The 15,816-nt window shown below is 36.8% G+C and overlaps 1 protein-coding gene across 1 annotated transcript; it reads left to right on the plus strand.

The window, feature by feature from the left end:
* The first annotated feature begins 5,341 nt into the window (after window positions 1–5,341).
* LOC148191066 (pectinesterase inhibitor 9-like) lies at window positions 5,342–6,218 on the plus strand. The gene has a single exon (XM_088102612.1). It carries the CDS (start codon window positions 5,413–5,415, stop codon window positions 6,070–6,072), a length of 660 nt encoding a protein of 219 aa, XP_087958738.1. The 5' UTR covers window positions 5,342–5,412; the 3' UTR covers window positions 6,073–6,218.
* The last annotated feature ends 9,598 nt before the right edge of the window (window positions 6,219–15,816 follow it).

Below are 15,816 nucleotides of genomic sequence, written 5' to 3' on the forward strand. Positions count from 1 at the left end.
CATCAATATATTTCATTGAAAGTGCTTGTCTTTTGTTTTAGCCATTGATCAACCTCATGCATACATGTTTATTTTCGTCTTTTGCATATTAAACTCCAATTATTTTGTTCTTAAGTCTTAGCTAATCAACAAATCACATAACTAAACTAGGCCGTGAGTCGTTTGGGAGAACGATACTTGGTCTTACCGAGTTTATTACTTGAAACGATTCGGTCATACTTGCCGATTGTTAAACAAGTTTGTGACATCATATTTTGGTGATCATAAATTTGTCCATCAAGTTTTTGGCGCCGTTGCCGGGGACTCTGGTTTAACTGGTTAATTTGTGTGATTATTGATTATCTTTGACTTTAATTTTGAATTTCTGTTTTTATTTTCTGTTTTTATTTTTTTGGTTATTATTTTATTTTATTTTATTTTATTTTATTTTCTGTTTTTATTTTATTTTATTTTATTTTATTTTTCTGTTTTTATTTCCTATTTTCTTATCTTTTCAATTATATCCTTTGATTTTTTTTTCTCTATCATTTTGTGCTAACAATTGTTTTTAGGGTTTTGTGCCTAATGTCTGCAGAATGCAATTTGGTCAAGAATTTAACTATATGGGCACTCAATTCTACCAAAGTAATCTCAACCACTGGTGGGAACATGACTCAAGCATGGATCAAAGCCAATTTTGGCAAGCTGCCGGACAATTTGAGAACCAACCACAACAACAATGGCAGCAACAAAGCTTTAAAATCAACAAAGGGAAGCAAGAGATCTCTTCATTTAGACAAGGCATGGAAGAATCACTGGGGCATGCATGGGACAGGTATAAAAGCCTATTACGAAAGAATGAATCATAAATTTGTCCATCACATGCCTAGAGAGAAGTATACTAATGACATTTAAAAGAATGAATCACTACAAGAATGATTGAGATTACCGACGGTCATAATTCGTCGGTAATGTATAATATCTGTCGGTAATTAGCATTTACCGACGGCTTACCGACGGCCAACGTACCGTCGGTAAAAATGTTGTCGGTAAACTTTACCGACGGATCTTTCGTCCGTCGATAATTACCGAAGGATCTAGGCCTTCGGTAAATCCGTCGGTAAATGTTGCGACCTGGTTCATCTTATTCCTCTTCCTTCGTCGTTGTGTCAATTTTTTTTTTCATTTCCACGAACTCCGCCACCAAAACGACATCACGCGAATAACCATAGGGAATCATGGAGAGTTGAGCTCGCCGAAAAAATTTAGGACCGGTTTAGGACCCGTGATGTTGTGTCATTTTATCATGCAGAGTTGAGCTCGCCGGAAAAGTTTATCACCGGTGATGTTCCTAATCCCACAAATAAACTCTACAACAGCCCACCAAAAAACTTGAGCTCGTTGGAAAAGTGGAGCTCACCGGAAAATTTGAGAGCATCCCGTGATGGTGGACACTATCCTGCGATGGTGGAGAGCAACCCGCAATGGTAGAGAGCTGAAGCCACAAGACGGTAAGGAGAAATGAGTAGTGGTGGTGTGAAACTGAGTTGGTAAAGAAAATGAGGAGAAATGAGCATCTTTGCCACATATATTGACACTGAAGGCAGAATTTGGGCGGGAAAATTGCTATTTTTACCGACGGACATGGACCTTCGGTAAATCCGTCGGTAATGTCGGTAATTGAAATAATGGGCGGGACAATTCCCGCTTTTTTTACCGACGGCCAAAAGCCTTCGGTAAAACCGTCAGTAAGAGACATTGACATTATCGACGGATTTACCGATGAAACATGTCCGTCGGTAATGTGTATGTCAGTTACCGATGGATTTACCGAAAGATTTTGGCCGTCGGTGATGCCGTCGGTAATGAAAATTTACCGACGAAAATGTATCTGTCGATAAAAATCCGTCGGTAATATTAATAATTTTTGTAGTGAATGGAAAATAAAAGTGGAAAAGAGAAAGGAGGAGGAAACTTATGACTCTTAGACATGCCACTTGAGAGAGGTCTCCAAGATAAGTGTCGAGGAAGGACCGCCACTTGATTTGCTCAAGATAAGGTCTGCCAAAATGGACTACGAGACAAAAAACTATCTCTAAGAGGAATGCAAGATTGCAATTCAACTCACAATTTCATTGATTTCAAAGGTCTCTACAAGTAGAACCCCTAGGTTTACTTATTTAGCTTTTGGAAGGAGTTTGGTGAAGAGTTTCAAGCAATGTGGGACTTGGAAGGCTCCAAGAGCTGGCCAGCAGCTGCAGTAGCGCCCCTAGGTGCTTGGAGTCCCACATTGCCTAATTCTCTCATTCCAAAAGGGTTTATAAGCTACCTAGCTCTCCTAAAGTTCAAAAAATGAAAGCTAGCTATGCTTCCTTGCGATACAAGCTAAGACGCCTACTTAATCTTCTTTTCTTTTAAGACTAAGCCATGGGAAGTCCCACATTGCTTGTGTTAAAAGGAAAAAAAGGGTTTATAAGCGTTTATTCAACTAGAACTAACAAAAAGAAAAGAAAGAGGCAAATACAAGCCTATGAAACCTATTCTACTCTTTTTGTGCTTTTGTCACTTTGAAACTCTTCATTGTTGCCCCATTTATGATCATATCATCCCCCAAGTTGGAGAGGATTCGACCTCGAATCTTGAAAAGGAAAGATTCATGTGACATTGTGATAGTGGAGTGAATGTGTTGAACCATTGTATTGAATGGTGGAAGACTGAGTTACATCTTGTTTACTTGAGGACAAGAAAAGTTCTAAGTTTAGGGTTGTGATAACGGTTGAAAAACCGTTATTTTTATACTTAATTTTGATATTAAAAACAATTTTTATGACTTAGAAACTAGCTTGGGATCATGTTTTTGATTAAGTTTTGGAAATAAGAGAGTTGGATGGGTTTTATGCTTGGTTTTCCTTGTTTTGGCATGAATTAAGATGAATTAGATGAAAGAAGTTGAAGTAATAAGGAGCTGGACTCAGGAAAGGAAGTAAAAGTGCACAAAAGAAGAGTCACAGTCACCACTGAGCGTAACTTACTGCTGAGCGGCATTCTGAAGCACCGCAGTCACCGTTGAGGGTTAAAACTGCCGTTGAGCGTCATTCTAAAGAACCGCACTTATTGCTGAGCGCCAAACTGCCGTTGAGCGCCATTTAATTGGGCTTGGGCCTATTTTCTGTAGTTTTTAATAAACTATATAAGGGTTTAGTCGACCTAGGGTTGGTATCTTTTGACAGAAAGAGGCAAAATCACACTTTCTTCACCCGTTGGAGGCGGATTTTGGATGCGGAAGCTCCTTTCTTCAAATTCTAGGGTTCTATCTTTCATTCTTTCATTGTTTTTCATCTAGTTTCACCATGTCTATGGTGAACTAAACCTCCATTGTTGTTGGGGAACCGATGTAATCCTTTGAAACTCTCATGTATTGAATTGGTTCTATATTTTATATGCTTTGCTTCATTAATTGTTAGGGTTTTTCTTCTACACTCTATGCATGCTTTGTTTAACTCATTCAATGGCATGATCATTGATGTTATTTATACGGACACATATAGGTAAATCTAGAACTGGGAAAATTCTCCCGGAAGCAATATTACGTAGACATAGGAATAGGAGGATCGGTTGCCTTTAAGCTTCTATGCGAATGTAATGCATGAATAATTGTTAGGGAGACAAGACATTGTAAACTAGTGATTAGGAGTAGGCTTTCTTCACTGAGACATCGGGTTTAAGGTAAATTAGAAAGTGGCATTAACATTAATGAAGAAAGATGAATTCATGAATACATGAGAGTGGATAGGATAAGTCGGAAACCCCAACAACATAATCCAAAACTGTATTTATAGAAAAAAAAGAATGACTGTTGGGAAAGGCCTGATATGGGTGACCCTTGACTTCAATAATAAAAGCCAGACTACTTAAATGATATATGGAAAAATGCAGTTTGCTGCTAGAAATGAAGAGGTTGACGTCAATTTCTTCAAACTTCCAAAGTGTTTTCTTGGTTTAATTCTTTTTTTCTTTTAATCCAACAATAAATGTTGAATTACTTTGGGCATCTGACGTATTATTCGTTATCCGAAGGTCGCTCCTTTTTTTCTTTTTCCTTTTTAAATTTCCATAGAACGTCGAACTCTAGGGGACTTTGATGTGAAAGGTTTGTGAGCATTAATTTTGTGCTGTTACCAAAGGTTTTGAATTGACTCTATAAATATAATTTTTAACTCTATACAAATACACAATTTGATCGTTTTTGAATGATTTATTTTTTAAGTTTTCCTAAAATTGTTTTATCGGATGGTTTAAAAGAAAAAATTACAAACATAATTTCTAGCAAATAAAACGTTGAACGCAAAGAAAAATCTGACGTTATGTGGGTTGTTTAAAAGAAAAAGAAAAAATAATAAAAAAGGAACTAAATAATAAAACGTCGAAGCCAGTATAAACTAACGTTTTATGGGTTCATTCAAAAAGAAAAATAAAAACGTCGAAGATTTGATTTCAATAATAATAGAACCTTTCTTTTTCCCTTGTCTCTGTTCTATCCCACTCTTAGCAACATATGATCATGCTGTCGTTAAATAACTTTTAATCTAGCCATACACTTAAGCTTTATATGTAAATAATTATATATATATATATATATATATAAAAGAAATTAAAATTATAATTGAGTATTCTTTTTATTACGTTTCTCACTGGCTGTTGCTGGAAGACATTGCAACCTCCCACTTGCATGCAAAGTCAAGAACCAATAATTAATCTCTGAATATTTATATTTATAACTTGTCTCTCATGTAATGTTCCAAAAGCAACATTACGTGAGTTTTGGTTTTCACTTCAACTCGAGGGAACATAGAGCCACTAGAATCGCCTTAAAACATTCATGCTGTACCTTCATTCACCTGCATGCACAATCATCAAAGTCTCATCATATCACGTTATATACCATTTTTATTTTACTTCTCACCACTTCATCACAATCCTTACAATCCACGCTCTGAAAAGTCTAACCCTATTATATGTGTAACTAGGTTTTACTCCAACAACCTACTTTATTGGAAACAGGCATATGTGTTATATATATATATATATATATATATATCTTTGATATGAATCTTATCATAAGATATGTAGTATAAATGTTGTGTTCCAATGATATTTGTTCACAAATTTTTAAATCCCTATGATTTAAATTTGACCGACCAGCTTTATATATAATTCTATTATATATTTGTTCTTACTGCAACTCATTGCATTGTAAAGGACAAAATAACGTAAAGAAGGGAAAGAATGAATAGGTGTGCATGTGATGTGATGTGAAGAACTTTCTATATAAGCACCACACTCCATTGCCATTTTCATCAACCAAAAATCTCTTAGACCTTTGAAATCTCTCTTCCATTAACCAAAATCTTTACTTTGAGACCCAACTTTGACATGGCAGAACTCAACCACACATTGCTTGTCATTTTCCTCTCTCTCTTCTTCTCATTTCTTTCCACCCCAGTTGAGCCATCACCTTTGACAAGGCACAGAAACCCTAAGGCAATGACCTACATAGAGTCCTCTTGCAAAGGCACCCTCTACCCTAATCTCTGCATCCGTTGTCTTTCTCAATATGCCAAATCCCCCTTAAATGGCCCACAACACTTGGCACAATATGCCCTGTCAGTGAGCCTCTCTAGGGCACTGCACACAAAAGGGTACCTTTTGCAAGTGGCAAAGGAGCTTCAAGCCATCAAGAGCAACAAAAAAGAGTACCTAACAGTGCAAGACTGTGTGAACCAAATCACTGATAGTGTGGAACAAATTAGCCAAGCAATGAAAGAACTGCGTAGCTTCAACAAACAGGATTCAAGCATGAATAATAACATGTTGTGGCACATAAGCAATGTTGAAACATGGGTGAGCACAGCTTTGACAGATGCTAGTAGTTGTGTGTACTCATTTCCTGGGAATAGAATGAGTAAGAGAGTTGCTGCTATTAAGCTTAAGGCCAAGAATGTTGCAGAAGTTACAAGTAATGCTCTTTTCTTGTTTCATAGATATGCATCTACATACCAGAAAGCAGCAACTAAAATCAGCAAGAAGCCCTAGCTAATGATGAAAGGCTATTACCCTCCACTGTTTGTTCATGTACATGTTTTTTCTTTGGATGGGTTATCATCCTTTTTAAATTTTATGTAATTAATCTACACTTAACATATATTGTTTAAGTTGGAGAAATGATACAACTAGTTGAAGTGCTCTAAATATTTTCATATTTATAAATTTTTTGGCTGATAAAAAAAACATGATAATTCATTTTTGGAATAATATGTTCATTAAAAAAATAATTTTTTATATTTGTAAAGAAAAAGAATAGTATGAAAGATAAAATTTTGAATGTAAAAATTTGTTAGGTATATTAAATTTAACCTATACATATTTGGTAGTTGGTAAGATGAAGTGAAAAAACTGTACATATTCATGGAGGTTTGTAATTTGGTGGGTTAACTTCTCTTTTTATAATATATTAAAAGTAAAAGGTTTAAACACTTTAGTTGTCCTTATTTATGTGGATTTTATCTAATTTGATCCCCGACTTATTAGAATCCCCAATTGAGTCCTTAAAAGTGTTAATTTAAGTCAATTGAGCTCCTGCCGTTAAATTTAGTTAACATATTAAGTTTTTGCACAAATGGGAGGGTGATGTGTCAATTTTTGAACACGTGGAATGGTGAGAGTTGAAACGTGGAATTTGACAACTTGTAAAATTATAATAATATAAATTTCTGAAAAAAAATATTAAGACTGAAACTAAAGTTTTTAGAGAGGCCAAAAACATATTTTTTCTAAACTTGAAAAAAAATCAATTCTAATCTAAATGGTCTCTTCGTGCCCAATTCTTCATCTTCTCCAAAGAACCACGAGTGTTGCTCACAATAAATCTCGCTTATATCACAATGCCAAAAACTACAAATCTGCTGATTACAAGCCACTCGTGCTCGAAGTTGTGGTTGACACCGAGAAAACAAGACTAGGCTCTTTTTCAAGTTGAGAAAAAATATGGATTTTTGAAAAGGGATTTAGGGTTCAATAAAACTGAATTTGGGATTCAATTTGGGATTAAAAATGTGAGAGGAATTTGAGATTTAAAGTATTGGGATTCAATTTGGAAGATGAGCGAAGTCGCAATTTAGGATTTCTGGTGCTAAGAGATTTGGGGCTTTCTGTGTTTCTGGTTCGACTTCTTCGACCTGGTTCGTCGCCGGCGAAGGACGGAGCTTTTGGTTTATTCCTTCAGCGGCGGTCTTTGGTCTTTGTCCTTCTTCCTCTTCCCTCGATTTGGTTCGACGACGGCAAGATGCGTAAAGCCGCGACTCTGTTTTGCGATTTAGTTGGGCTGACGGCTTGCTTGCGTTCGTCGCTTACGATGGAGCCGCGTCGCTTTCTTTGTTCTGTCATGGACAAGACTCTTTCATTCTCTGGTGCAGTGGCTGACGGTGGCATACCTGGTCACGACAAGGGCTGTTCGCGAATGACGGCAACCCTAGCGCGGCTGACGACAAGGGTTTCTTCTATTTGCGTCAATGGCTTGAGGGTAGTGACCGAGGCCCAATCGGTGGCGTGAGGATTTGCGTTGGTGGTGGGGGGACGAGCATCGCTGGCACTACGAAGGAGGTGATGGAGTGTGATGAACTCTAGTGACTATATGAAAAATTGGAAAAAACAATTAGAGAAGTTCACAAGCACATTACTCTGACATCAGCATGCCACGTTTCAAAAAATTACACATCAACCTCCCACCTGTACAAAAACTTAACCCCGTTAACTAAATTTAACGGCAGAGGCTCAATTGACTCAAATTAACACTTTTAAAGACTCAATTGGGGATTCTAATAAGTCGGAAATCAAATTGGAAAATACTCACATCAATAGAGACAACTAAAGGGTTTAAACCAAAGTAAAAAATGAATATATTTTGTAGCAGATGGTAAATTTAAATTAAAAATAAACTCTGTACTTAGAAGAAATAATTACTGTCAAATATAATAAGAATATCTACGAATGAATAAAACTAAATAAAAAAGTACAAGTTATGTGGGTTAATGGGTTAACTTCGTCAGGCTGATGGGTTTTAATAACTAATTTTCCCACTCTCCATGCAAATTAATTTATGTATAACTCAATTTTAACTCATTGATTCTTAAAAATGGCTATGGAAAACCCAAACAATTATAAATATTATTTTACTTTCAAAATTCTACATTAATCAAATTGTGTAATCATTCCCTTATAGTTTCTTCCCCCAATATAATATTAATTAATATTTTGATTCTAATCATTAGTAAAGCTGAATGGAATTGCACTGAGGTACAAATGATCACTTGAATATTTAATCTAAAATGAAAACAATATATTTATCCCACAACGAAAATTAGAAAAAGAAAATAACATACTGTCTAATAAAATGAAAAAGAGCATCATATACGCATAATGAAGATTGTAAAATGGAAAATAGAACATTTTCTAAACAATAAGAACGAGGTAAATGACCCTTCAAATTAGTTATCTCCAAATCAATGAGTATATATAAATTATGATTAGTTAAAACCTAATTCTATTTTTTTTATGTAAATGTTGAAAATCAAAGTCATGTGTGGAAATAAATCTTAAATTGTAAATATTAAGTATCTTGGATATTAATTAGCTTATCATTTTTCTATTTAAATTTATTTCCAAGGAAGATAAGTTGTTACATAATTTGTGAGGACTACCAATAATTTCTCGTAGAATATTTCATCAAATTAAGCTTAACTGGCTTTTAACATAATAATCCTTAATATCTGTTTTGAAATATTTCTATAATATTTGTTGTAACATCCCAAAATACAGTAGTTACCATAATTCAGAATTAATTACAATTAACAGTAACATAAACAGTCTTTGCATTAAATCAGGATTAAAAGCCGAACGGCATCAGTACAAAAGAACGCGCATAACGCATACAAGGGAAAACCTGGAACGAACGTTCTTTGATATATAAAACAACGTACGTCAAAATAGAGGAATATAAGATTAAGACGAACGGCCTAACAAAATACTTGGCCGAACGTTCAAACTACACTAACATTTACAGTTCTATTCTAACGAGCACTCTAAGGCTCTGCCTTTACTTCAACTTCCACCAGATTAGCTTCATCCAAATTTTCTTCTTCCAGCATTTGTTCAAGGGATGCACCACCATCTGCTCACACCCACGACGGATGATCATTGCATTTTGACAAGACGAAAGTACATGGACAGTAGACAACACAATGGAAATGCAAGGGTAAGCTTATAATATTTAAATTTATACAATCAACACATACATTTACATTTCAATTCACACATACAACATGTAACTTATCCAATAAAAATCACAGAAATACGTATATAAGACAGACCGTCCGGACTGTATGAACCATGTAGTTACAAGCGTCCTTGCACCCGAGTGGTGTAGTAACTGATCAAATCTCCCAGCTGCCACTCGAGGTTAACCCTATCTGTCCGAAGTACTCAATGGACTAGGGCCTCCTGCCACTCCCACGCATGACTACCCCCTTCTACTTGAAGAGGCGTATCACGGAATATCAGGATGGACCGCGAGGCTTAACTTATCCAGGTTCATACTTTACCAAATTTCACCTTTAACACATCTGAGACGTTCCTCCTTGGAACGCTCGTTCAAATTTCCACAATCGTATAATCAGTTAATACAGTATTCGAACACATTGACATTTCATGTTTATAATATTTCCATTCTTTGTTCCACTCTCTAAAAAAGACGGACGTTCAACTTTCTGAAGGAAGAGGACGTACGTTAAAACCGGATTTAAAAGAACTTCTTAAAATCTCAAAGACTTCAGAATCAAAAGATCAATCTCCAGAATATTTTTAAATACTAAGAAGTCAGATTATCTCAATTTAGATGAATAGACATTAAAGAGAATACTTGAATATATAAGGAACTTTGTATTCGGAAGGAACAGGCTACCAGTCAAAGACCGGACGCGCAAAATATAAAATTTTCAAATGTTTGGACGAACGCTATTTACGTTTGGTAAGGAATTAAAGAAACTGACGAACGTTCGGTTTAAGACCGAACTCTTTATTAAAGCGAACGCTCGGTATATGACTGAGCACAAATCATGACGAACGCTTGGCAAAAGGCCGAGCGCTCTTTAGGACGAACGCTCAATATGGAACCGAGCACTCTTTAGGACGAACGCTCAATATGGAATTGAGCGCTCTTTAGGACGAACGCTCAGTATAAGACCGAGCGTTACTTATTTATAAAGTTTCAAATATTTATAAACATCTAAGCTGCCCGAACGCTCAGACATTCAATTGGGGACGCTCGATCACGAGCAGAATTCTTTCCAAATGAAGGAATCCCATTCTAGTTATTTTAAGGAAAACCGAGCGGTCTATGACCGTACGATGACGAGCGTCATTTATCAAAGGGAAGATTTAAAGTTTCAGATTTTTCAACCTTAACAGAATTTTCCAGATTTCAAATTTATAAACTTTATAACTTTCATTCCAGATTTAATTCACCTTAAATATCATCATCATATAGATCTCAACATTTTAATCATTCCAACTATACAATAACCATACTCCATTCATACGTAACCAAATCAACATGCATTTCAATCAAAATCAACACATATATAATACATACAAACAGTGCTTGTTCATGACAGATCAACCAAAACCAGAAATCATATCAGATATCAGTAATCTTCCATAACAGCTCAAACTTCAGATTTATCATACATGCAAATCAGAACATATAACATACAGTATAAATTAAACATATAAGCTTCCCTTACCTGGTCTAGCAGTGAACTCCCTACGCGAACGTTTGTTAACTTGTCCAAACAAAATTTCCTACCCGCAACGTGATTCTCAAGTGTTTCACTAACTCTAACCAAAAAGAACGAAGGAGAACTTAGTGTATATTCTAACATGCAGCTGCATCAAGTTCGCATGCAACTCAGAAAAGGGTTTCTAGGGTTTGAAAGCTTACCGGATGCAGAATTCTAATATGTTCGGTTCCAGTGAAAGCTCACGACGCCGTGAACGTTCCTACGGTTTCAGAAAGTTGATTGGAGTTGAAAGAAATGAGTAATGGTAGAGAGAAGATGAAGGTTCTTAGAGAGAAGTTGGAGAAAATGGAGGTTTTAGGTTCTGGGGAAGACGAAGTGTGCGTGCAAGTGAGAGAGAGAGTTTCTCAAAACTCAGATTTTGTGGATTTCCACGTCAAAACGGACGAGCGTCTCACAGCCTGCCACCTGCATACCAAACTCTGAATTGGAAGCTTCCATCGTGACAAGTGGCGTGTGTGCATGCAGAGTTTAGTGCGTTTTTAAATTCCTGAGCGGGTGACGTGATGCGTTTCCAGTGCACAGCAGAGATGAAATCAGAGTTGGGAGTGGGTTTTTTTAAGGGGATTAAACACTGATTGAGGGGTGCATTAATGATGATAATGACATCTAATTTACAGAGCAAATTTTCAGGGTCTCACATTTGTACTTCAATTTCCAGTGATCACTATCTGGCCTTCATTAGAGTTTCTAAAGTGAATAGTTAGTATTTAAGGAATAAAGTTATTCGCTACTAAACATGCATGAAAAGTTAAATTTATTATATTGCTAATCTTCCATGTAATAAAGTAACAGTAAATTATTTTCAACCTTAATTGATCCATAATGTTTTAATTGGACAAAAATAGGATCTTCATGTTTAATTGAAAATCAAAGCCTAAACACTACAAAAATAATATATTATAGTAGGGGTTAAATTTTGGGGGTTTTGAAAACCTCAGGTACTTCCCAGCGGTTTTATTCAAAACCGTAGTTAAGTTTTCAATTATTTTTTTTAATAAATCTTTGAATCCTTCTTATTAACTCACTTTCCTCTTTTTTCTCCATTTTCCATTTTGTTATTTACTGTCCTCATACAGCTTGTTTAACCCAGTTGTCCAGTTTCCACTTGCTCGTGTTCACAGTTCACCATCGTCTCCTCACCATTGTAGTTCTCGACTTGCACTCCTTTTTCACTATTCGTCAGGGAGTGTGCGACAATATCCTTCGTCGTTGGTCCACTAGTAAAAATACGTCTTTTTAACGCGCTATTGATAAAAGTTGAAAAACTGTTATTTTTATACTTAAAATTGACTTCAATTACAACCTCTATGACTTAGAAATTAGCTTGAACTCATGATTTTGTTGAATTGTTGGAAATAATAGAGTTGGACAGGTTTTATGCTTGATTTCCTTGTTTTTGCAGGTTTTTAGATGAAATTGATGAAAGAAGTGAAAAGGGATAGAGATGGAATCAGAAAAGAACCCAAAAAGTGCAAAAGAGGAGAAAACGCAAGTACCGCTCAGCGCCAATTACCGTTGAGCGGCACTCTCAAACACCCGTTGGCACCGCTGAGGGGAAGAATGAAGCACGTGCTACTACCACTGAGCGACACTTTTCTGGGCTTGGGCATACTTTTTTGTAATTTTTAGAATATTATATAACCTTTAGGACATTCTAGGGTTTGTATCTTTGGCTAGGACGAAGCATAAACACACTTTTCACCCCTTGGGGGTAGAATTGGAGATGGTGACGACTCTCCTCTTGTCTTTCTCCGGTTTTTCTATCTCTTCCATTCTTTCATTCCATTGTTCATCTAGTTTCACCATGAATATGGTGAACTAAACTTATTTTGTTGTTGGGGAATCAATGTAAATCCTTAGAAACTCTCTTGTATTGAATTTGTTCTTCAAGATCATTTTTATGATACATGCTTTCTTTCATTAATAGTTAGGGTTTTTCCTCTTTGCTCAAAGCATGCATTGTTTAACTCATTCGATGTCATGATTATTGGTTTTGTCGATATGGACACTACGGGGAAATCTAGATCTAATCTCTCCCAATAGTATATTACAAACCTAAACATAGGAGTATGATAGTTGGTTGCCTTTAAGCTTCTGTTCACTATAATGCATGATTAATTGCTAGGGAGATAAGACATTGTAAACTAGTGATTATGATTAGGCTTTCTTCACCGAGACATCGGGTTTAAAGTAATTTAGAAAGTGGCATTAACATTAATGAAAAGAATGATGAATTCCTAAATACAAGAGAGTGGGAAGGATGAAATTGATAAACCCCAACAACATATTCATCCATAGATTTCAATTCATGTGTTTTGCTTCTTCTTGCCCATTGATCATCACATGCATACATATTTACTTTTCAGTCTTTTTCATTTGAAACTTACAACAATTTGTTCACAAGTCTTAATTAATCAATAAATCACATAACTGTCTAGGCCGTGAGTCCTTTGGGAGAACGATACTTGGTCTTACCAGGATTATTACTTGATACGATTGGTTACACTTGTCGAGGGTGAACAAGTTTTTGACTCCGTTTTCGGGGATTGAAAATTTGTTCATCATCTATATACGCCTCGGTTTTACTAAAACCGAAGTGTATAAAAGCACGGTGGCATTTTCGTAGTTCTAGGGAAGTTATATGCCTTAGTTTAAAAGAAGCTGAAGCGCAAGATGTCTACTACCTCGGTTAAGCCAGAAATCGAAGCATAAAGTTTTGCCATTGTACCCTCTGCTCCTCTGCAAATCAGTTGACAAACTGGAAAACTTTTTGAAAAACACATACTGTGTCGGTTATAATCAGAACCGAGGCATAAAGGTGCCAATTGAGTCATATGGGTTCTATATATTTTCAAAATTGCCATTATAATTTTCATTTTTTATTATTTTCTGATATAATAGGCATCGGTTAAGTTGAAGAACCGAAACAGTATAGTTATATTACCTCTTTATATTTTGAATCGAGGCCATATAGGCTCAGATCCTCTTCTCCTTCGGATTCCAAGTGGGCTCTAATTAAGGGTTCAACTTGTTTTCCTTTTGGAGCAAGCCCAGATCCTTCTCTTCCCCTTGAATGCGCACGAGCAGCGAGGCTAAAGCTTCTTCCCTTTCTCTTCTTCCCTTGAACGCGGACGAGAAGCGAGAGTGCTGTGATTGAGGTAAGTGGCCAGCGAAGACATGGAGAGATGCGGCGAGGTCGCGTCTGATAGCGGCGAGGCGTGGCGAAGTCGCATTTGATAGCAGCGAGGTCACTTCTGATAGCGGCAAGGCACGGCGAGGTCACGTCTGATAGCGGCGAGGTCGCATCTGATAGCGGCAGCGCTTCCGGGAAGGTTCCAACTCCGACTTCTTCGATGGAGACGACTACGCGAGGACATTGGTCGTTCTGATTCGCGGCGCAAGTTTCCTTCTCCTCCTTCTTCCTTAGTTTTCGTTTGAGTTTTAGCGGTTTCTTATTTCGTATAAGAACGCATGTTGGGTGCGAATGGGGATGCGATGATGGACGAAGGCGGCGGTGGCGCTTTGCGAGGAAGGCGGCAGCGGAGTGAATCCTTTTTCGATTTGGCATTTTAGGGTTTTTGAAATCTAGAATTTTAGAATTAGGTGTTTTATTTTTAGATTTGGGGTTTTTGTTCTTGTTTTTGCGACTTAGGGTTTCAGCTATTCATCTAATTTTGGGGTTCCAGTTTTGTTATCTGAGTTTGTGAAACAACGTGGTTATGTCCTAAAACAAAATTCCTCGCTTGGGAAAATCAGGTATAACTCAGATTGTAGAGGAGATTCTCTCCAAGCGCGGGTCTTGTTCATCTTTAACGTTTTTCATAGCCATTTTGGTCACTCGTCTAGCGGAAGAAGTGGACGGCGGAGGACGGTGAACGGAGGGTTGAAAGAAGGGCGTGAGAAAGGGAGGAGCGTAGGGAATCTAGAAGAAGGGCGTGACACAGGGATTTCATTTCAAATTCATTTTTGGGCTTCTGTCTTTGCAATCTTGATGTTTTTCAGTTTGGGGGTTTGAAATTAGAATCTGGAATTGAAATCAGAACCGAAGCACAAAGGTGGCTAAAATAAAAAAAAGATCCTACTGCCTCGGTTCAGGTTCCAACCGAGGCAGTAGAGGGAGACAAAGTAACTCGGTTCGGAACCGAGGAAAAGAGTCTACCACTTTTTGACTCGCCTGAATATGCCTCGGTTCAGGAACCGCTGCCTATAGGCGAAAATAACCGATGTCATTTTCTCTGACTACACTAGTGGTCCCTCACCGATAAGTTCTCTTCTTCTAGATTCTCTAATTGCTTCGCCTCTCATTTGAACTCCATTTTTCATCCCGTTATACTATTATGAAAACCCTAAAAATCAGGGAACCTAATCCCTATTAGAATTTTGCGAAATTAGTTTTACAAATGTGGATAGAAAATAGGGTTAGATGCAAAGATTTTGTATATTAAAGCTTTCACTGTTTTAAAGTTTATGACACTAGTGAAGAAAGGGCTTTAGACGTTTGTTATTTTGGCCTTTTAACGTCGGATCCACATCCGACGTCTTTGTGGGTGACGTTAATCAGACGTCGGACAGTGTATACTCGACGTCTATGTAGACGTCAGACTGGATATACCAGATATCTACATAGACGTCGGAGGTGGATATAACTGACGTCTATATAGACGTCGGAAGTTGGATATAACAGACGTGTATATAGTCGTTATATGTAGGCATATCCGACGTCTATAGGCCCTAAAACGTTTTGTTCACTATACCTAATTGGACGACGGTTTGTGCATTGACAGACGTCTATAGACGTCTGACAGTGCATTAACCAACGTCTACTGGGTGTTTTTTTTTAAAAAATTAATTTATTTTTGCAATAAAACCACACTTGAAAAACAGAAAATTGTCCCAGAATAATATACTATAATATATATATATA

This window comes from Vigna umbellata, chromosome 11, assembly GCF_029865625.1.
Source record: "Vigna umbellata cultivar VRB3 chromosome 11, Vumbellata_1.0, whole genome shotgun sequence".
NCBI lineage: Eukaryota > Viridiplantae > Streptophyta > Magnoliopsida > Fabales > Fabaceae > Vigna > Vigna umbellata.